Source organism: Anticarsia gemmatalis, chromosome 6, assembly GCF_050436995.1.
Source record: "Anticarsia gemmatalis isolate Benzon Research Colony breed Stoneville strain chromosome 6, ilAntGemm2 primary, whole genome shotgun sequence".
NCBI classification, from domain to species: Eukaryota; Metazoa; Arthropoda; class Insecta; order Lepidoptera; family Erebidae; genus Anticarsia; species Anticarsia gemmatalis.
In genome coordinates, this window is record NC_134750.1 from 7,469,307 (window position 1) to 7,492,381 (window position 23,075).

Here is a 23,075-nt window from a genome sequence, read left to right on the forward strand (position 1 = left end):
ATTAAGCTTTATACAACTTCCATATTCCAATACTGACGAGAATAAATATAATGGTCACGTGCAAACATTTGGTAGAACCTACGTTTTCTTTTGGTTCTCCAACGCTGGCACATTTTTTAATAAAAATATCCGTCGTATAGTTCAAGGCCGCAACGGTACGTGGTCGGCCAATCGGGATAGAAGCTTTGTTTTCGACATATTTGAATTTTTACTATTTTCATAAAACTAGTCATACAATAAAGCGTTTTCATCGTAATTAATTCGAATTAACCTTTTACCTCACAATAGAAAATAAATGGATCGCGAAATGGTCAGTTAAACTAGTTTTATTTGTGCAGTCAATAGCGTTTTATAGGGGTATTAAAATAAGCAGTAATTTATGACCGCGCAGGTTAACGTACAAGTGCTTTGTGAAATCAGAGCTTTTTATTCATTCAAAATCAAAGAATATTTTCATTTAACGTTATTTCCAGCGAAATTAAACTCAGTATCCGTAATTTATTTCGATTCCTTTGATTGTGAAGTTACGGTTCATAATTTTTGAAGAGTTAAAAAGTTTCATCGTTTCCCCACTTGATGAGATCGGAGGAAAGTATCGCCTCAATTTCAATGTTAAGGAGAGGTTTAATTTTTTTGTATAATGGATATTCTTTTGCCTGAACTTTAAATTTTATGTAAGTGAGTAGTTTCGGAGTCCTTATTACCGACTTACCTAACTAAATTTAAGTTTCCTTATCTTTATCGAAAATACACAGTCATACTTGAATATTTTTAATTTTAGTCTGTGTAGGTATTACCTATTGTGTATACTTGTCTTGAGCAAGACATACCTATATTCTCGTAGAAGCGAATCATTTGGGTTTGTTTAGGAACAATAAAAGAAAGAGAGAAGCCATTGGAAAATATTCTTTAATCTAAAGCTAGTTGCAACTGATACAGGCAGGAAAATCCCGAAATGTGTGTGACTTTACCGTAACGTTATCCAGTTCACATGCAGTAAGCTTTTACTATAAAAATAAGCGATTTTTTATGAGCGTTTTCAATCTACTTTATGTCCTTTTGATACCATTCGTGAACATCTTCCAAATCGTAAAACATTCCGGAGTCCATATTGTATCTGAGGTAGGTTCAACAGCCACTCTCCACAGATTATTTCATTTCCAAGTATAAACTAGTTTCACAAGTTGTTTCTTGTTTTTCGCTACTTTTGTAACGAATTTCAATGTTATAATGTTGGAGCCATGTCCCTTTTAGTACCCACTTTAAACTTTCAACTACTTACAACTTTTTGTAATAGCATTACTATTGTTACGGAATTCCGAATACTAAAGAAGTAGAATATTATAAAAGTAAAAACAGAATCTAAGTGTGCTAACTCTGTTAGATGTTAGAGCTTTGTATAGTTATTCTTGTAGTATTTTCTGTTACTTGCCAAGTGAGAAATTCAAACCAGTCTTCCTTTTACCTTTTTACAAAACACATAATGCAATATTATGGGGAAAATTAACGACTGTAATCATCGTATCAATCAAAATCACTGATTTGGCTATTTTCCTCCTCTACGCACATAACCCGTTGGCTCAAATTTATTGGTACTAAAGTATAATAAAATAAAAGTGTAGGCTGGTGAGGCTTGGTATAGGTTTGAATGATTCCAAGAGATTTGCTCTACGGCACCAGCGCCTTTGTTTTATGGGCTGATTCAGCGTAACTTGAACGATTGGCACGTACATCTAATAGCGCTATCGATATCTTTATATCCGACAGTCCCGACATTTTCTTTAGTTAGTGGTTGAATGGTGCAAGCGAACGAAAGGGGAGACTTCCTATATCTAGCAGGAAATGTCATCAGTTTTTATGTATCTTTTACTTATGTTGTCTTACCACATGCTTAAAACACAGTTTCAGTAAAAAATAATTGGCATAACGTGTCTAATCTATTACAGAAATATACTCAGAGCAAGTCTGCGAGTAAACAGCATAAAATGTATGGTTGAAGAAACATTTATTTTATAGAATAAAATGTCTTGGCGAAGCTAACGGCTCACGATCATGCCATTATTTAAGATCGGCAAAAAAACTATACGTGTATTTCAGTGTGGTTTATTTCTCAATTGTGCCAATACACAGTACACGTGAAAAAATAAGGCCACTCCGTTGTGATTTGTTTTACGACTCTCACGACAGGTGAGGCACAAGGGTATCTGTCCTGCCCCTACTTTTTATGTACATGATCCTTATTCGTGGACCCCAACTATATGTTGTGTAAAAATCACCGGCTATATAACTGTATCTATTTTTATAAAGCAACTGTTCGTCCCAGTATTTTCTTTTTAATTACATTTAGCGAAAATAGCGGAGTCGCGCGAGCGGTCGGATTCGCCATATTTTATATAGCAGTAAGAAAGCTTAACAAAGTGTAACATTGTCCCGAATACCGTTCCAATTAATTATGTTTTATTTGTTCGTTACGAATAATACCGAAAACGACCTAGTTAGTGGCATAAAAATGTTTTAAATATCTTATTTTGTCGTGTTTTAATTCCCCAGGGACATGTTTATGCGGTAGCTATTATAAAATGCCTTTTCATATTGTATAAGATCATTCTGGCGGTACAGTCATAACTTATCTGCAAACAGTGCCGTTACATAAATTATGGGTTATAAAAACCCCGTAGCGTTTGTATTGACATCAGAAGCACCATTATATTCTACCCTTATTTCCCTTAACAATATATTTAATCAGGTTGCGTGCTATTCACATACATGTCCTTACAAAGTTACAACATTCTTTGTATCATCTGCTTAATTAAACTTTACGTTTTATAGCAGATCTTTTACTTACCTTCTAACTTACGTTCCTATTCATAATGTGAACACAATTACAAGTTGATTATTCATTTGTAACCAATAGTATTTGTTTAAATAAAATATATTTAAGTCATCCTTACGCTATTGTAAGCCGTTACTTGTTTTAATCCTTTGATCATGAAAATAGTGGTAAAATTAGTCGTTTAATTTCATCATACAAATGAGTGGGCAAAATAATCTTTTATTAAACAATTGTACTACGTCATTCATAACGTTGGTTTTCTAGACCTTTAATAGGTTTACTCATGGTTTACTTGACACGAGGATGCGTGTATTTACTTCACTTGTTCACAATTTAGCACGTTAACACCGCTCTACTTACAAACTCGATTAGAAGCACCACTTAAACTCTCTAACTAGATTTAACCGGCGGGTTTTCTCATTGACTTTTGAAAGATTGTCAAAATAACACCAAACAATCTATTTGATTTGATTATATTCTCATTTAATATATACCGTTGAATTTCGTACATTGTGGCACACGTGTTTATGTTAGAATCGTTCTGTTTTGTTAGTGAAAACTGGAACAGCGAATAAAATAAATTTGCTTGTACACGACACGTGATTGATTTGTGTGTTTGGGAGAGACAGAATAGTGACTTTTTATCTTTCTTTTAGTGTAACGATATTCTTTTCACTCTCCGAGTGATTTATCAAGTCGTCTGCACGGAAACTGAAAATATAATCTAAAATGTTCTAATTAAAATTGTATACCATTCTTACAAATAAATTAGGCTAACAAGGCGGAAAAGCCGCGTCCGTTTTCTGTTTTTAATTGAGCATATAATTTATTATTATCCGTGCTTGGAAGTTTCTAACAATAACTCGGGAATTTTGGTTAAACTTAATAAGCTGATAGGGTTTCAAAGGCAACAAATAACACAATAACTTACTGTAAAGTAGATAATGGCCTTAGTTAACTCTTGCCCAAAAACAACAAAATATCGTTTATCGACCTTCATAAAATAACAAAATGTGAAAGCTTTTACACCGACTAAGTTTGCAGGCTATGAGTTGAGAATTGTTAAAAGAGAATTTATTTCAAGAAAATGTGATGATAGAGTCATCTGCAGTTTGAAAAGTGAAGGAAATTCTCCATCAAAGAAATTTCTTTAAAAATTTTACAAAAGCAATATTTGAGAGCGAAATTTTCGTTGGTGAGTTATCCCTTTAATGTAGCACCGTTCTCACCGAATTTGTTACAACGTTCCATTTTCGCCGTCACTTATTCTGTCTTGAGAATTCGTGAGTACGAATTTGTCAAATTGAATTACGATTTCTTGTAGTGAATTACCAAATATTTGATTTTTACAATACGGTTTCACGACAATGGACTATAATTTGTGTGAGAGTTTTATTGTGACATTTTTTAATAAAAAAATTGTTGACAAAAGCGTCGACAAAAGCAATGTAAACATCAGATGGAGGTGCGCACGGACCCGTTTTGCTGACTCTATAATAAAACACACCCAGCATACACTCACCGAGAGTGAATAAATAAAATACATGGACACATTTTTTTTATTTATTTAGAAACACCTATTTACTACGCAAATATAATATAAAAACTGTGAAGAATGCACTCAAGTTGAACAGAATTACCATTGAATATACTTTGACATAAGAAAATATATCCTTTAGATGCTTTATATGGTAAAATTTTCGATTAAGGATTTTACTAATATTTGCTCTATTTTTCTCGTGTGTGCCAAAAGCTTTATTATGAATTTATAGGTACCTTCGGATCTAAAATGTTACACTCGGAAAGCCGATAACTGTGCAGTTGCTTTTAAAATATTGCTCTCAAAGGTTACCGTGGGTGATAAACTGACCGAACCGGACATTAAACTTACATAAATGGGAACGTTCGTTGTCCAACTTTATGACTGAAACTAATATATACTATTTTATGTGATTGAAATAGTCACACCATGAAAAATAGCATAGATGACAGTATTTTATACGCGTATCGAGCACCGGTGCCAATTAAAATACTAATACCGCTAACTATTTTGTAAGCATCTATAAAAAAAACAAACAATATTTTGGCATTGAGGTCGTCATAAATATTTTAATGAGAATTTTCGCTACAAAGCTAATCCCTACTCATTTGGACGGACACTCATTCATAATAATTTGCCTTTCAGATTACTGGCTTTATGGCAATTTGTTGTTATGTTGTTAATGTTCTGTAGACAGAGGACTCAGCAATAAACCTACTAATGGCAACCTCATAAATGAAAGGAGTTTTCATCTGAAAATTTTCAGATAATTACGAACGGGAATGCAGGCATATTTTCACGGAAATACAAGTGAACATATGTGCATAATATTTGCGTTAATAAAGTATACTCAGCACTCAATGAATTTTAATCTTATTATGACTTTATTCACCGAATCAGAATGAATTCTCGAATATAAAAATTTCATCCGAACTGACGAACAGTGAAATGAATTGTTGACGATTTAAAAATTCAAACGGGGCATTATATTGTTATGTAAGCAGCAGGCAGAGCTCGCATTGTTACTATGCCATATTGTCCACTGTCAAAAGCTATTAACTTTACAATAACGCTCCTCTTTTCTCTAAACGTTCGCTTATCACATACGCGACCCTTTCATTTAAAAAAGCGTCATACATCTCTCCCGCTGGGTACACACAGTACATTCAATGAATTAAATCTGATTAACACTTACTTTTACAGTGTACGCTTTGTAAACGCATTCTAATCAAGATTAGGGTGTCGCAGCGTAATTCTTTACATTTAAATTGTGTTCAACAAAGGGAGCGCTAAATCCGAGTGGAAATAAACAATTTCACACGTTGTTAGGGTAGCTACTGAGCTGTCTGATGTTATCGACGACTGGATTGGGTTAAACTTCACGTGGGGCTCGTAACTTTTATTTATTTTTATTATTACTTACGCACGTTCAATTATATTGATTAAAAGGTGTGATATGGAACTAGTTTGGTACAGATGGGGTTGACTGTCAAATTTATCGTTCGGTTTCAAATGTATAGGCTTTGGTTAACATTTGAAAATATTAAGTTTTTTTTTGTACTGAGCGATAAAGCACTTTAACGTCGTACTCATATTCAGTTAACGACTTCAACCATTATCTGACGTCGCGAAACCTTCCGAAGGAAGTCAGTGGCCTTTCTACTTATTTCCTGTAATGGCAAAGTGAATGAATGTCAGTTTGAAAGCCGTATAAACTGCGCCCTGTTTATTTTACGGCACCTGACTCACCTTATGTGCTGGTAACACTAAGTGACAATATACATGTGAGAACTTTTTGGCGGGCTTTTGAATTACTAAGGCGCGAATTTTTAAATAATTTTCAAAAATTATTTCTCTTATTATTTCCATTCCAATTCAATTGTAAATAGTGTAAATATTTAAATAGTTGTATATATTTAAACATTAATATATAATGCCGGATGGAGATGGCGACGATCCAGGTGGAGGGGTCGAAAAGAGGAAGGTTCCGAATCGGAATCAAGGAGGACCAGATGAGTTCTACAAAACATTTATTAAACCCGAATACAAAAGAATGTTTGCTGAAAGTGCGGTGAGTGGCGAGTTTTCCGTATTTGTCGAGGGCCTCCGAGAATCGGAAAAAATAGGAAATGTTAATCCTATTATCACAACAAATTTATTTAAAAATGACATCAAGGGAATCACGAACATTAAAAGAATTAATCCCAATAAGATTTGCGTTACCTTTTCGCAATCAAACAATGCCAACAATTTTATAAAAAATGAAGCTTTTCTAAGCAAGCATCAATTCAAGGCATTTATTCCAGCTTCGGCAGTAGAATGCATCGGTGTCTTGAAATTTGTACCCACAAGTATAAGTAATGCTGAATTATTTAAGAAATTGAGCTCAAAATATGAAATAATAGCAGTCCGTAGATTTACAAAAAAAGAAAATGGTGAATTGAAACCATATAAAACAGTTTCTTTAACATTTTTGTCGAATGTTCTTCCAGAATATGTATACTTGGATTTATTTAGATTTAAAGTACACGAGTATCATGCTCCATTATTACAATGTTTTAAGTGTTTTAAATTCAACCATGGTGCCAAAATCTGCAAAAATAGTCAAAAATGCTCAATTTGCACTGAGGAGCATCACTTTTCAGAATGTGTAAATAAAAATAATATTAAATGCATTAATTGTCAAGGTCCACATCTAGCTATTTCCCGAGAATGTCCTATTAAGAGGCAAAAAATTGAAGCTAAGAAAAGTAAAACGTATGCCAATGTTATTTCTGGCAATTATAGAAATAATAATATAAGTAACTACGAAAGGAACTTTCCTCAAATTTCTACTGTAACTAAAACCAATACTAAAACTTCTAATCCTGCTTCTCCTTCTTCCGTAGTAAGTCGTAAGCCTTCACCTATTCCCACTGCCGCATCAACTAATTCTGAAACAATTTCCAATGAAAGATTGATTAACGAAATTATTAATAACGATTTTATCAGAAAAGGTCTTATCGGGGCGCTTATTTCAATAGGCAATGAAAACAGGGCCATTACTAGCAACGTCATACAGGATATTTTAATTAAAACTTTTAAAACTTAATCATGGCTAAGTCTTACATAAGAATATCACAATTTAATGTTGAAGGTATTATTAACAAAAAACCCCTTTTAATAAATTTTTTAAAAGACAACAATATTGATATTTGTTTACTCAATGAAATTTGGCTAAAAGATAAACCCGATTTTTTTATTACTGGTTACAATTTCATTAAACAGTTAGGCCTTAATGGTAGAGGTGGCGTAGCAATTTTGATTAAAGACATTTACAAATATTCTACAATACATATCCCATTTTATGATTATTTACAGTCTGTAGCCATATCTCTAGTAACTTTACATGGAAACTTGACCATACTGTGTTCCTACTGTCCTCCCCCAGGGGGCAATAGTTCTAGATTTAGGGGTAGGAAACTTAAACAGATAATAAATAGATTACCTAGACCACTCCTATTTTCTGGAGACCTAAATGCTCATCATGTAGCATTTGGCTGCCACAGAAGTGACAGTCGTGGAAATGAAATATATAATATCTTAGATGAATGTGACTTGTGTATACTTAACTCAGGTTCCCCTACTACAGTAGGCAGGAGTACCCATATGCCCTCAGCAATTGACCTATCATCTGTCAGCCCATCTCTGGCCCCAATGTGTAGCTGGATGGTTCATGATGATCCTATGGGAAGCTATCATTACCCTACAATTTTGGATATCCAAACCTCCATTGATAAATATCAGTTAGGAGAACCGGTAGATCGTTATTTATATAGTAAAGCTGATTGGAATAAATACAACTCTTGCTCAGAGAGAATATATAATTATATTAGTATTCAGGACACAGATCCTCTTAAACTATATGGCGACTTTTGTAATTTTTTAAATACTATTAAAGAACAATGTGTTCCTAAAATTGTGAAATCTTCCCAATCTATAATGAAAAAGCCAGTTCCATGGTGGGATTCAGAATGTGCTGAAGCAGTTAAAAACAGTAAACAAGCTTTAAATTACTATAGGTCAAATCCAAGTTTAGATAATTTTATAAATTATAAAAAAATAGATGCCATGAAAAAAAGATTATTAAAGGAAAAAAAGAAACAAAGTTGGACCAATTTATGCGAGTCATTTAATAGATTCACACCAATTACTACTATTTGGAATTACATTAGAAAATTTAAAAGGCTATCACTTGGTAATAGACACCGTAATGATGACTGGATTCCCTCATTCTTCGATAAATTTGCTTCTCCGATTGACCCTGTAAATTCCGAAAATGATGAGTTATTAAATCAATATTTCTCCCAGAGTAGTAATGTAACCACAAATTTTCTGATTGCCCCATTTACTTGGCAAGAGTTTAACACTGCTCTGCTGCATAGAAAAGATACATCTCCTGGACTAGATGATTTTCCTTACATTATGATACGCAATTTGCATAAAAATGCTAAAGAAGTATTGTTAAATATTTTTAACATACTATGGGACAAGCAAATTATACCACAAGCTTGGAAAACACAATGTGTTATTCCAATTTTAAAACAAGATAAGCCTCCTAATCACTTCAACTCATATAGACCTATATCATTAGCCTCTTGTATAGGTAAGCTCTTTGAAAATATTTTGAAAACCAGATTAGACTACTTTGTAGAATCAAATAACCTCTTACCTAATCAGCAGTTTGGGTTCAGGAAAGGTCGTAGTGCAGTAGAAAGTTTTACTTCTTTGATTTCAGATATAAAAAGTTCTTTTCATAGCCACTCTTCTACTGTTTGTGTCTTCCTTGATATCCAAGGTGCTTTTGATAATGTGATTCCTTCCACTTTAATTGGCATATTGTGCGATATTGGCATTCCTGGAAAATTTTGTAAGTGGATTTATAACTTTCTTTATGATAGAACAATGTATGTTAAATTCAATAACATTCTACATGGTCCTAGACATGTATACAAAGGAACAATGCAGGGTGCGATCTTATCACCTTTGTTGTATAATTTATACACTAGTCAAATTAATAAATATCTAAATAATTCAAATGTCAACTTCTTACAGTTTGCTGATGACTTATTGTTATATAGTGTTAATAGTAATGTAAATATTTCTGTAAGTAATCTCAATATTGCTTTAATTAAACTACATGATTATTACTTCAATAAACTAGGTTTAGAAATTAGTCCTAGCAAAAGTGGTGTTATGATTTTTTCAAAAAAAGTATTAGATTGTGACTTAAGTATAAAATACAACAATTCATTACTTCCAATTATTAGGGAAAAGAAGTTTTTAGGTATCTACTTAGACCCAAAGTTGTCTTTTGAGAGTCATATAAACCACTTAATCAAAGCATCAAGTAGGGGTCTTAATGTTTTAAGATCTTTGGCCGGTGTGCATTGGGGCTCTGACCCAAAAATTTTGTCAATGTTATATAAAAGTATTGTGCGAAGTCACTTTGATTATAGTTCCCTAGCTTATATGAATTGTAATTTATCTCATATAAGGAAACTAGATGTAATACAAAATAAGGCTTTAAGAATTATTACAGGAGCAATGTGTTCTACTCCAATTAATGCCATGCAATGTGAATCTTGTATTGTACCTTTAATCTTTAGACGTTTACAACTAGTATTCAATTTCTGTTTAAAAACACTAAGTTCTTCAAACAATGAAGTAATAAAAAGAGTATTACCTAGACAAGCACTTGAGTTGTATGGCAGCAGCTCTCCTATAACTGCCTCTGAATTAATATCTGGTCATAGCCCTGAACTCCTTCGAGTTGCATTAAATGTATTCTCATATTCTGTCAATATGTACAAAGATTACCCTTGGCCTCTGTATAAAGTAAAATATGATGCAGTCATTAATAATGAATGTACAATCCTTCATGAAGTCATTTTTAACCAGTCAGACTTATCTCAGTTCTTAGAAAATAAACCATATTATACTTTATACACAGATGGTTCTAAATCTAACCATGTAGCATGTGCTGTATATGACCCTCAATTGGGTAAAGTAAATAGTTACAAATTAGATACAAATTGTTCAATATTTACAGCAGAATGTTATGCAATTCTTTTAGCACTGCAGCATATACATACTGTAGATAATGTTGACTTTCTTATCATAACAGATTCAAAAAGTTGTCTTATGGCATTAGAAAATTGTACATTAAAATTTAACACTAACTATATATTATACAACATTAAGGAAATAGTCCTTAACTTAAGTATTCATGGTAAAATTGTAAAGTTCTTGTGGGTACCTGCACATAAAGGCATCACTGGCAATGAAAAAGCAGATCAGGCAGCTAAAGGGGAATGCACAGAAGACCATACTAACATATTGAAGATTCCCTATACTGATTTCCACACCAAAATATCCATAGACCTCAAAACATTGTGGCATGAGTACTGGAATAAAGTTAGTTGTGAGAAAGGAAAATGGTATGCAGCTATTCAGGGTTGCCCGCCCGCCAAACCATGGTATATAAATAGCAAGATTAAAGGACTCAATAATAGAAATTTTATAACAACAATGAACAGATTAAGATTCGGCCATTCAAGAACTCCCACTCACTTGTACAAACTGAAAATAAAGCCTGACGACAGCTGCGAATACTGTGGAAAACCAGCAGCAGACATTATGCACTTCATTTTTGAATGTCGTCAATTCGCAATAGACAGGCTATTATTAATAGATAATCTACAGAATCTGGATCCCAAATTTCCGAGAGACTTAAAAGAACTATTGAAGAACCCAAGATTTTACCAACCACTATTTAATTTCATTACCAATACCATAACTTCGATATAACCACAGATTATAATTTTCATAAATACTTCAGGCTCAAAAGTGCTAGATCACAGAGCCGTAAAACGGAATAACAAAAAAAAAAAAATATACATGTGACATGAATGACATATTTGTTTTAAAGTGTGGGGCTTCTTTTGACTTGAACTGGTTACAGAGTACATATTGACTTAGATCATGTTATGTGTTAGCAGTTATGCCTACGTTATGTAAAACTGCCACGAGGCTATTATCTTCATTACATTTGCATCGAGCCATACGCACACAAACAAAAATATTGCTTTAAACCTTTAAGTGACGTAGGCATAGAATAGTGTAGATAACTAGCTATGCTTTAAATATACTATTTTTTTCCGAGATCAGATATAAATGCCAATAAGGGTCGCAAATGCACAGCTACTAATAATATAAGGTAATCAGGCGTTAACATCTCTATAGATACGTGCTATACAAACGGAGTCTCATGTTGCCGATCAATTAAATAATAATAGATTCTCTGATGTCTTTCTGTTGGTAATCGACCTTTTGACGTGATAAGTCAACATTGTCGAAATGCGACAGTCTACAGAGTTTCTACTGAGCTAAACAAGGCCAATAATATTGTATTCTCAGGATCCGAAATATACTTCGGAGACCATACTACAAGTTTTTTAGTACCACTGTTCAGACGAAATGTTGCGCCCTAAATGTAAGGTTCATAAAAAAGTTTGGATTCGAAGTGTGCGTAGTTGCCGTGCCTGACATCGTTAAATTTTCGTCGACATCGAGTGTTACAATATATAACATTCGTTAGTATTCATCTCTGGTACTTGTAGCACGTTTTTACAGCCAACAAGTAAGTTGATATATTCTCTAATCACCTCCCACCGAAATTGAAACTGATTCCATAAATAACAAAGCGTCTATAAAAGATGTAAAGATAAGGGCACGTTGTTCGAACTCGGTGAGTAAAAGGTTTCGCTATACTTATATGAAGTAACATGATGAACACAAAAGTTACACGGTGAGGTATAGTTGTAGAAAACTTGCCTTCAGCGGTACCTTATTAGAGACTATTGTTCCAAGTGCTGTGTACCATTTGCGGTTTTCCTTTTGTGGTCACATGCTGCGGAACCATTATTGCGCTCCCTAATTAGAAGGGCGCGCCATGTTTCAGCTGTACGGGGAACAAGAGGTCGAACTATCGCTCAAGCAATCGCAAATAAGTCATTATACTGAGCTAACAACGTGATGGAACACAAAGGCATTGTCTTTGTGAAAATTATGGCAGCGATAATTTGCAAGTGCTGAATTAGCACTCCGTAGGTGTTCCAAATTGCGCAGAAACTTTCCCGTTGCCCTCAATATTCTCCTATACTTTTAGGTTTTGCTAAGAGCCTAGACTTTGCGCTGCACATTTTACACCGATTTTACTCTAAGTTCTACAAACAGCATTTAAGCTTTTCTGATTCCGTTTTTCTCTTCATGAAAAGAAGTGAAATGAAACATTGGCGGAACATACATTTCATGTTCAATATTGCATTTTTATTGGACGAAGATATTTATATACAAATTATATAAATAAAGCTCAACCTTAAATGATAACTAATTGTTTAACTACAGTATTTTTTAGAATATTCTTCTTAGTGGCACTGATTTTGTCGTTAGAGCCCCGAAATATTTACACAATCATAAATTCGAGGCACAATCAGATGTGTACGGTACATTGTATTCAGCTGCAGACTCACGCTCGCTTTATGAACAAATCCCCTTTGAAAATCTCCTCGTACGATGGTTATGAGCTTTGCAGATGAGTGTCGTATTAAAGCCGCCATGTCAACATTAACAGGCGTCGAGATTTCAAAAGTAATTACACGAAAAACGTCTACCGAAAGGTCGTTTAGACAAAGCATTTTATATGTATTAGGTGCGTATGAATGTGGAATTATCTACGTACATGTACGCGGTATATGGAGGTTACAGTGTAATTAAAAGTTAACTGTTTATTCACACAATTGTACAATACCGCAGATAATGTGATAAGTAATAAATAAAGAAATCTTTATAAATATAGGGTACTTCTAAAACCAACCGATACTTTTTGGAGGTATAAAATTTCGAAACCCGCCATTTGATGTCCAATTATAATATTTATTGGTAATACATAATTTAATTCACGTCAAACCAATAAAGTTTCAATAATCGGCCGATCAACAATCTAATTCGATTTACCTGTTTAACATGATTTAATCAAGTCAATTTATATCAAAGCTCGCAACTATGGGGTCATTAAACCGCCCCCCAAATAGGGCACTGAGTCACAGTCACCCCATACGCTGGCAAAATCTCGTCGTAGTCGCGCCACCGCCGTCCCGCCGGCGCCAAGGTAAAGGCGTACCCTTATTTTGCAAGCCAGTGTACTCGCAACCCATATTCAGTTGCCAAAACCCCGATATGTTGACCCATATTAATATTATACGTAGTTTATCCACGGCATAGAATATTTTACGCTTACGTATATTAACAGCATTGATATGGTTTCCCTCAAGTGCGCGAAGTCTTTGAGATTTTCAATACGAATGTCGTACATTCATATATTACGTAGGCATATTATATTTTCCTTTTCTCGTTTATAAAATTTAAGTCTTTCCGTAGTAACAAGAAAATGTTCGACAAGTTACAACAGCTTTTATGGGTCTTTGGAATAAGTCGACCAAAAAGTTTTCAATCGTTTAGAGGAATATTAACATGTCAAATTATTCCCATGTAACTTTTGTTCAATTAAAGAAAAAGTATTATTTCTAAGAGTTAGACTTATGTCACTGACCTAGAGCTGAAATTGAATTGGTGTGGTTTTTGTACGATTGCCAGACGGTGAAAATTATGTATAACACAACCGGAACGTGAGCGCACTTACGCGAGGGAGAAAAGTTGGGAGTTTTACATACAATATTTGTACGGGGACGGATGTATTTGTACATATAAATATTATATGCGGTAGGTACATTACGGTCTGATAGGGGTTGAGAACGTTGGTAGGCTGGCGTCGCACCCGTCCGTTGCACACTCTCGTGGATAAGCACTCATTCTGACCCTACAACATAAATGAAAAAATGTCTGTCCGAGCTCAACCGTCCTCAGTACTCTCTCAGTAGGTAATCTCAGCGGTAAGCTGACGCCGATTCACAACCAATCTATATGTTGATTAAAGGAAAAGGTCAAGAGTAACACTCAAGTGTTTATAATTGAGTAACATACGGTTTTTCGAACTTGTTCTTCGTGTATTCATACAGATCAAAGCTTCTCGTAATATCACACATCAAAGACAACCTTGGTTAGTTGTTTTAATGATTTTCCGTAAATTACTTTCATGTTGGTAATTATACAAGCGTTTTCGTGGAAATAGAATTCATAATCATTTGACACTTAAATTTTCTAAATGACTATGAAGACTGGAGAGCTTATAATAATATACTTATTATTCTATAATAATGAATTCCTGGTTAATTTAAATGTGTTATTTTAAAAATCATATCACAATATGTAAATAAAAATAATTGATATATTCTGACAATAGGTAACAAACAATTATTTATTTACTCTTCCAAAATAAAATACATTTAATCAAGTTAGATCAAAGTCTATTCCTTTTCACTCGGAAAAGTAATTCAGAAAGCTTATGAGGATTTAAGCAAATTAATTTGAGCTCGTTTGTTTAGTCTAATACTCGTAGAACGTAGATAATCCAATATTCAAAAGAAAATTGTTTTATTGTTTATAAACAAGATTGTACTACAGACAGCGAAGTTTGGTTGGTTTGAATATTAAATGTAAATAATAAGGTATTTAATTGAGACACAGCTCTGTACAGGATTGTAAAAATTAAATAAAAAATAATTACTTAAATAAGTAAGTTCACAATCAGTGTTTCAAAATCAGTGTCTCTTTCATCTAACGGACCAAAATAAATGATAGTCTTCTTCACAACGTCTTAGAATATACTGCAGCGTTAGAAGTGCATCTCGTGAAATAACTTTAAACTTGCGGTAGTTAAAGACTGCAGTGGTGCACTAAGTGGCACTGCTAGAAGTTTCCCAAGAATATGGCCCATTGACGCACCCGTTATTCGACTCTACAATGCTTTGGAAGAAATGGAAAAAGTACGATTGAATAATCAAATCAGGCATTGTTTCTCGGTGCTTATTTTTTCGTACAATATGAGTACAAATAAATCCTGGTGCGTTCATTTGCGAATGCAATCATAACTACAACGCGGCACGCGGCAGGTAATCCTGATCATTATTAATGAGAGTTTTAATTGGTTCACTATGGAGTCGACTCGCATGAATTTTAAATTATAGTCTCCAGGGCATTACTGTGTTAGAGAATGGACGATGGTTAAGCGTTGTGCGTACATCTGAACACCTGCTCGATTGTTTATTTTGCATTGTTTGGGGAATGGATGAGCTCGAAATCATTACTATTCATAGCCTTATTTGAACTACCAATGGAGCCAATCATGGAGGAATAATGCAAATGCTATCCTTTTGAGGCCTATTATGATGTATAACATATGTGCGTACTTATAAGTAAAGACTAGAACTGTACTAATTTATGTATAAAGGTTGTGACCCTTGCAATTTGTGAATGGAGGAATAAAATGTTAAAATTAGATACATAACTACATTATGATAAGCCATAAGTTACATTACATTAGATCTCGTAAACCATAGCATACCAATAGATTGATCCTTTTCTATTATGAATGATAGATTCATATATCTAGGTAATTAGAATTTAGGAGAGTAATAGAATAATCTTAACATCTTGGTTCGTCACGACTAAATAAATTATACGAGATGTCACAACAGTTCAACCCATACTTCGTCGCTTCTCCTGTCTTTTATTTATAAAATAAAGAAACGTAGCTCGCTGGCATTTCGGGTAAATTATGGTTATTTCCTGGTAGTATGTGTGTCAGTTTATGAGACTGGCCCATTAGAACCCCGGTCCCCGCATTACTCCGATACCCGCACGTCACTCATACACAAAACATTTCCATTTGCGCCACTACTTTCCGGATTTAAATAAAGAATATAAGATTATATTTGCACTGCTCTTAGAGTGCAAATAAAAACACACTGTATTACGTGGGAAAAGAGCAATAGAATATAATAACACCATTTATTTCCGTAGATATTGTGTAATGTACTTAATACACATGGAGATTGTAAAAAGTATTAAAGAGGCTTTAGAGGTACTGTTCCTGATTCTGTTTTGGTCTAGACTATTTGTACCTATATTTTAAGTGGTCCTTAGTAGTAATGATGTTATTCGATTTGTTACATCGCCAATCAACGGCCTTCCAATTGTAGTGAGCACGTCAACCAATTGAGATTGACGTATTTCGAGCTTGATTTTTAACGAACAATAATTTTGTCGTCATCTGGTTGAATTCCGGCATTTGTCACCAATTGAAATGTGATTTAATTGGAAGTGTGAGCTCGATCTGTCTACGGTTTCGTATATCATAGTGGCAGTCTATAGCGAGAGAGAATGTTGATTCAATTTTTCAATTTCATCATAGCATGATGGACGGAATGTTTGGTCGCGGAATTTGCGCTTTTCAAACCGTTATCACAGCCAGCCGATGGTTCAACGATTTCTTTGTGAACATAGCGCCTGGAATGATCCAATTTCTCATCGACCATATTTGAACCGATACATTTTAGGGTTTAAAAAGTAAAGATTTTCACCTTAATAAAATAAGTAATCTTTAAAGATATTAATATTATTAACTTCAAATAAAATAAACATTTCTTTAATATTCAATAAATATACGTATTATACGTAAAAAAGTCAAGTCTGATCAAATTGTGTGGCTGAATGAAAAGTACTTATAAATATTACATATTTTGTGATTACTTTTGATATTGACGTTGGAATAAAAAGGATTTATTAGCTACTTATATATAGCCCGACACAATGCTGTTGTGGGATTTCATTTTCTCAGCGCCTACTTTCGACTGTGTTTGAAATATACTTTATTACTTTTACTAACAAATTACATTTCATTACTTATACGTCTGTATATTAAAACTTATTTGAAAAGCCTTTCTGAATGAGATCACAACGAATAAATACAATTTATTTAGATCAAAATATATTAAAAGTAAGTAAATATAAAAGTGTACGACTAAGTTTCTATAGAACTTTTTTCGCTTATGTATTTCTGTAACTAACAAAGACAAAATGGACAACTGGGCAAATTGAAGATCAATATTTATTCAGCACCCTATTATTGCCTATTGTATTTTCCCCAATAAAACTTCTTCGCTTAGACAAAAAGGTAAAAAAGTTTTAACGAGACCCGATAGTTTACGAAAGTCATTACGTTAACTATACCATGTTAAACGAAGACTCTATTTGCTTTTTATGTCGTGGTAAAAATACAGTTATTGACAAATGGCCAGTAGCCTATCAATACGTATAAAAAAGTTCCGATTTAAAAAGCAATTGATACTACACTTCCCGTTCGCGGTCTAGCTTAATCTGGTTCGGATTTAGTATTAATATCTGACCGAACGGTATGATATCGGCGTAAGAACAATAAAAATAAATGTAAGAGCTCGACAAAACGATAGCCGTTCTACATTGCGACAATTGTCCTACTTAGTGTCCCAATATAGATCCCTGACACCGATTTAAGTACGCGACGTAGACGCCTTGTTCCTGTTGCTTATTATATAATAATGGAGTCCCTGTTTTGAAGATCCTCTGTGATTTTTTCCACGAGACCCGAAAATCTCAAAAGTTATCGACGCTGTTGGGCAAACTGCCACGTCCATGTCTAGTAACCATAAATATAATATTAGGTGTAAAGATTGCAGTGAATTCATAATGGAGGGATGAGAGTCCGTAGTACAAGAGCTGTTGTCTTTAATTAAATATTTGTGGCTCGCTATATCAAGCCTGCTAGCATTAAGGTTCAAATTCTGTAGTTTTTAGAGGCGTATATAGAAGTGGGAACAGCACAAGCCTTTTATTTCGTAGACCGCCATCCTCGGGGACTATAAAATAAGTTAATATAAAAAATGCATACTCGTGCCAGACATCAGGTGAGTGCACTTTGCAGGGTACTACAAAATAATAAAATTTTACCACTCGCTCCTACAATCTGTCGACTTTGTAATTTGATATGATAGATCATTGAAATGGAATTCGTTTTATGCATTTGATGCATTTGAAATGGCATTAGTTACTAGAAATGAAAATGGAAATCTTGAAATTTTATTCACGTTTGTATCTATTTATGTTTGTACAAGCCTATGTTCTATTTTAGTACGAAGTTGACTTAAAGATGTTAGCTATTGATAACCTTACGGCATAGGAGTACGTATGCAATAACATTTTAACAACAAAGGTTTGCTAGTTTCACCTTCATAATACGTCAATAAAGGCTGACGAGGAACGTGTAGAGCTCGAGGTAGTCGGGCCTCGGGGGAACCCATTGTTTTGCGAACACTACGCACTAGACGTGATTTCTATTAACGTTTCCCAGTTTTCTTTGTATGAATTATAGTGTTTGATGTGTTTTCACTTTTGTCACAAATACGTGATCTGAATTTAAGGGATACAATAGCATTAGTACCCCTCGGGATACAATACTGCTTGTTGGGTTGGCTTCCTCTTATATCGAATAAAATATACGTTACGGGAAACTCAACGAATAGAGCAATGTCCTAAGTGTTTGCCTCGCAACGAGTAATGTGTCATGTGAAGCGGGTCCAACCACGTATGGAGAATACGTTTGTATGATCTGCAGAATCTGTTGTGGTTTTGAATACAAATTTCGTTTGTTGCGAAGTTCTACATTTAAAAAATATATGTATAAGTGGGTATTTAGTATACTGAAATAAAATCCGCTGTATAATTAGGCCATAGCCGGCATTGAACATGAACGGTCTGATAATAACGAACAGTCGTGTAAACATACATTGCAGGAAATCGCCCTCGCAGTAAACCGACGTAATAAATGGCCTATTGAGTATTGCCATAATTGGTCGGCGCCAGGATTGGTGATGATGTTATTAACACCGGATGCTATTCACAAATGTAAGCCCTTTGACCGGCTTTAGGAAACGCTCTACTTGTGAATATCAATAAAAAATATTTTTATTTGTATTTTGTACATAAATAAATTTAACCCATTACTGTCCCACTGCTGGGCAAGGGTCTCCTCCCGTAAGGAGGGGTTAGGCCTTAAGTCCACCACGCTGGCCAGGTGTGGGTTGGGGACTTTGCATGCCCTCAATAAATGTATTAAACAAATTTTTAGGCGCATGCAAGGTTTCCTCACGATGTTTTCCTTCACCGTTGGAGCATGTGATAATTATTTCTAATACACACATAACTTCGAAAAGTCATTGGTGTGTTGCCTCGGATTCGAACCTGCGACCACTGGCGTGGGAGGTATCAACTTATACCACTCGGCTATATATTTTGTACATAATTAAAAAAAAAAAATATACTAACTTCCGCCGCGACTTTGTCCGCGTGAATACATGCCCCGGGATATGGTAAGTGTTAACACAGGTTATAAATTATCTGTGAACCAAATATCATGAAAAATCTGTTCAGCAGTTTTGGTGTGATTTAACAACGAACATCAATTCAAACACCCAATTTTTTTGTTTGTATATGATAGTATCTACCACGTCTAAAGCATCTAGGTTTAACTCATTCAAAATACTACAAATATTTTATTCTTCGTAATTTGAACATTTTAATCCCCTGCACTGTACATGTAAAATGATTTGAATAATTATATTTCGCTGTTTACATAGGCACCGGTTGTCAGTCTTTTAACTGAAAAAAGTTAACACATTTTTCATTTTAAACCTTTTCATGTTAAAAAGGTTTTAAATACTTGAATTAAATGCTTAAATGCTTGCGGCCAGATTTCTATTAACACAGGCCTTCCAAAAATAATTTATTATACGCTGCATACCTATGAAACAATATTCGTAATTCAATATGAGAATATTAATATCGTTACAGACTTCGTATTAAAGGAGTATGTGGGTTTCTTAGCAACCAAACCTCTTAGTGAACAACACTGACTTGGTTCACAAGTTAGCGATTAAGTATTCAAAAGTAAGATTGACTTCTATGTTTATAAAGATATAATTATCTAGAAAATGCATGGTTTTAAATAGACAGCGATTCAAAACGTATTTGAATACCTACGCAGCTACGGAATGTTTTGTAAACATCCATTTTAAAGCAAAATAACAACTAAGGATATGGTACTAACTATTGTAACTATTGTAATTTTTAAAGTTAAATCTAATCACATTCGATTCACACACTAAATATTATTATTCATTCTGGTAAAAACAGCTAAGTAACTAACTCTAGAATCGCTCCACTTTTGATCTCGCTACTCGCTAACAGTGAGGCAGCACCTAATCTTTTCCGCAGATTAAGCGAGGAATTAAATTAACAACATATTTTAAGCCATATTAACGTCGTAATGAAAAGAAACTGCAAACAGCTAAACACTTCGTTATTCCTACAAGGATAATGGCGTGGATCGTTAGTCACGTATTTATAACCTTTTAAAATTTCAGAGCAAGCATTTTCTGGACCTAATCCAGTAATTAAAATTATACCAAAATTACGTTGGAAAAATATGAGCTTATAGTTCGCTGACTTAGCCTCGAGGTGGCGGCATTTTACACGTTCTCATCAGTTTTGAAAAACTCTCAGACCTCACTTTTCCTCAAGTGGTTTTCCACCGTCCAAGCGAGCCATTTAATTTCAAGTATACACAATTTCAGAAAAATAGAGACGTGTTTTCTTTTCTTTTGTTTGAAAGAAAGGAGCCTAGTTATCAGTTTTCTCATTCCACGCAATTGAAGTCGACTGAAGAAAATGGGTTATTGCGGTACACGTAGGCGATATTAAATGCACTGTTGTTATCCTGTGCCGCCATAACCGTTAAACTGTTTTTATAGTGCCGACGCAGATCTTTTTATTTCAACATAGTACGCCTTCTACACTTTTCTTTGCTCCTAGTAACGCCTTTAAAGAGAGCGGATTTCATTTCAATATGAACTTAGCAATTTTATTATAGGTACTATTGTTTTTATTGCTACTGATAACATTGGGTTCGACTAGTGATAATCAGATCCAATACTTATTTAGAATCAAAGTTTTAAGATCCGCAATTAAGGAAATATTTGTATTGTCCATAGTTCCTGGCCTTACTGGAGCGCAACCCAGTGGCTAACACGACACTACACTACAGGCAGATGACTCTCTTCGCACCCACCAATGAGGCATTCCAGCGTTACAACGGAGAGATGGACGACTCGCTCGTGCTCTACCATATAGGTGAGATAACTGTTAACTTATGTATTACCTGAAGTTCTAAAGGACTATTTATAACAACTATCGACCATCGAGTAGCCATCATGTGTAAGAAAATCGTAATTTGTCCGAAACTTTTGCCTGTAGTGCGATTTTCTACTGCTCGACTTGATATGAAAGCGTGATCAGCGCCTTTAGTAAGAATCGTAGAAACTAATTTGTATGTGTATATTTTAAATGTCAAATTCATTATACTCGAAAGTTTCGACTGTAGATAATAGACCTATTGAGGAAAGTTTTAGTGTCAGAACAAAGCGTAATTCCATATCCAAGTATTTAATACTGATGTAATGTTACCTTCACATGGATAGATTTGTAGTACTCCAATGTTCAAATAAAATAAAATCACTCCTGTGGGCAAAGATCCTCTGGTTATAGAGCAAAAAACGAGGGGCTTAATTGTCTAGCTTCTTACAGTGAAACTTTAATGTTATTGTAACTTTCTTGTGTTAGAAAAAGGGTGACTTCGATCGTTTTGTTTCACTCGAAGTCTCTCGGCGAACAGTATAACATTACTTAACTAGTAAGCCTCACCATTCACTCAGATGTTTATTGCCATTGGCACGAGGCATGTGAATTGTTAATTCTACAATTTCGAACAGCACACTACTTTTATTCTAGTGGTTATGAGACTAGGAGCAAATACTATGTTTCTTTTACTGCTGGAGTAGATTTCCTAAGTTCTTAAGCGGAAATCTCGAGTTTAGCATAATAAATTTAACCCATTAATGTCCCACTGCTGGGTAAAGGTCTCCTCCCGTAATTAGGCCTTGAGTCCACCACGCTGGCCAAGTGGGGGTTGGGACTTTGCATACCTTCAAGAACTGTTCTAAAGAACTCTTGGGCATGCAAGATTGCAAGGACAAGTGATAATTATTTCTAATACACACATAACACCGAATTAATCTTAAAAAAAATAATTTGTTAGTATCATTTTATTTCATATTTCAAATGCAAATCCTTGTTTTTTTATTCAGAAGCTCAGAGACTAAAGTTTGCGAAGTTACCCTATTAGTCAACCCTCGTTGTAGTTTAGCGTCAGAAGCAAGTTCAGGTACGACACTCACAACTCCCAAATTGAAGCAAGTCTGCTTTATGTTTACGTTGTGTGGGAAGACACGCCGACGCGCCGCCCGACGCCGTCTCCATTAATTTTAATACAACACACAACTACATGTCTGACTAACGTCCCTTATGCGTCGTACCAACTAAAATTACACCTTTACATTTGTCCCAAGTATAATATAATTGCAATTTTCCTACGAGACACTAATTAGTTTTGATGTGCCTGTACAAGCAAATTTACCGTTTAGTGAATGCTGCGTCGAAGGAAATAGTGTTAGCGTGCAAACATGGAACAAAATTGGATTGTTAATGCAAGTCCGGGCATGTCGAACGTGAAAGTCACAATATCAGAACACTGCATTCACTTAATTCCATGGT

At 34.5% G+C, this 23,075-nt stretch overlaps 1 protein-coding gene and 1 long non-coding RNA gene across 2 annotated transcripts in view; one reads left to right on the top strand and one right to left on the bottom strand.

Moving 5' to 3' along the window:
- Window positions 1-23,075, top strand: part of Fas1 (fasciclin 1 Fas1 domain-containing) — a 55,739-nt gene that overhangs the window by 20,170 nt on the left and 12,494 nt on the right. Inside the window, exon 2 of the mRNA XM_076115574.1 lies at window positions 21,458-21,596. Within this exon, the coding sequence (XP_075971689.1) occupies window positions 21,458-21,596 (139 nt within the window). The remainder of the gene's footprint in view (window positions 1-21,457; window positions 21,597-23,075) is intronic.
- LOC142973642 (uncharacterized) lies at window positions 8,526-11,245 on the bottom strand. Its single transcript, XR_012959519.1, has 5 exons — window positions 10,986-11,245; window positions 10,672-10,819; window positions 10,099-10,241; window positions 9,085-9,270; window positions 8,526-8,676 (listed from the first exon to the last, which is right to left on the bottom strand). It is a non-coding gene; the product is annotated as an uncharacterized LOC142973642 (long non-coding RNA).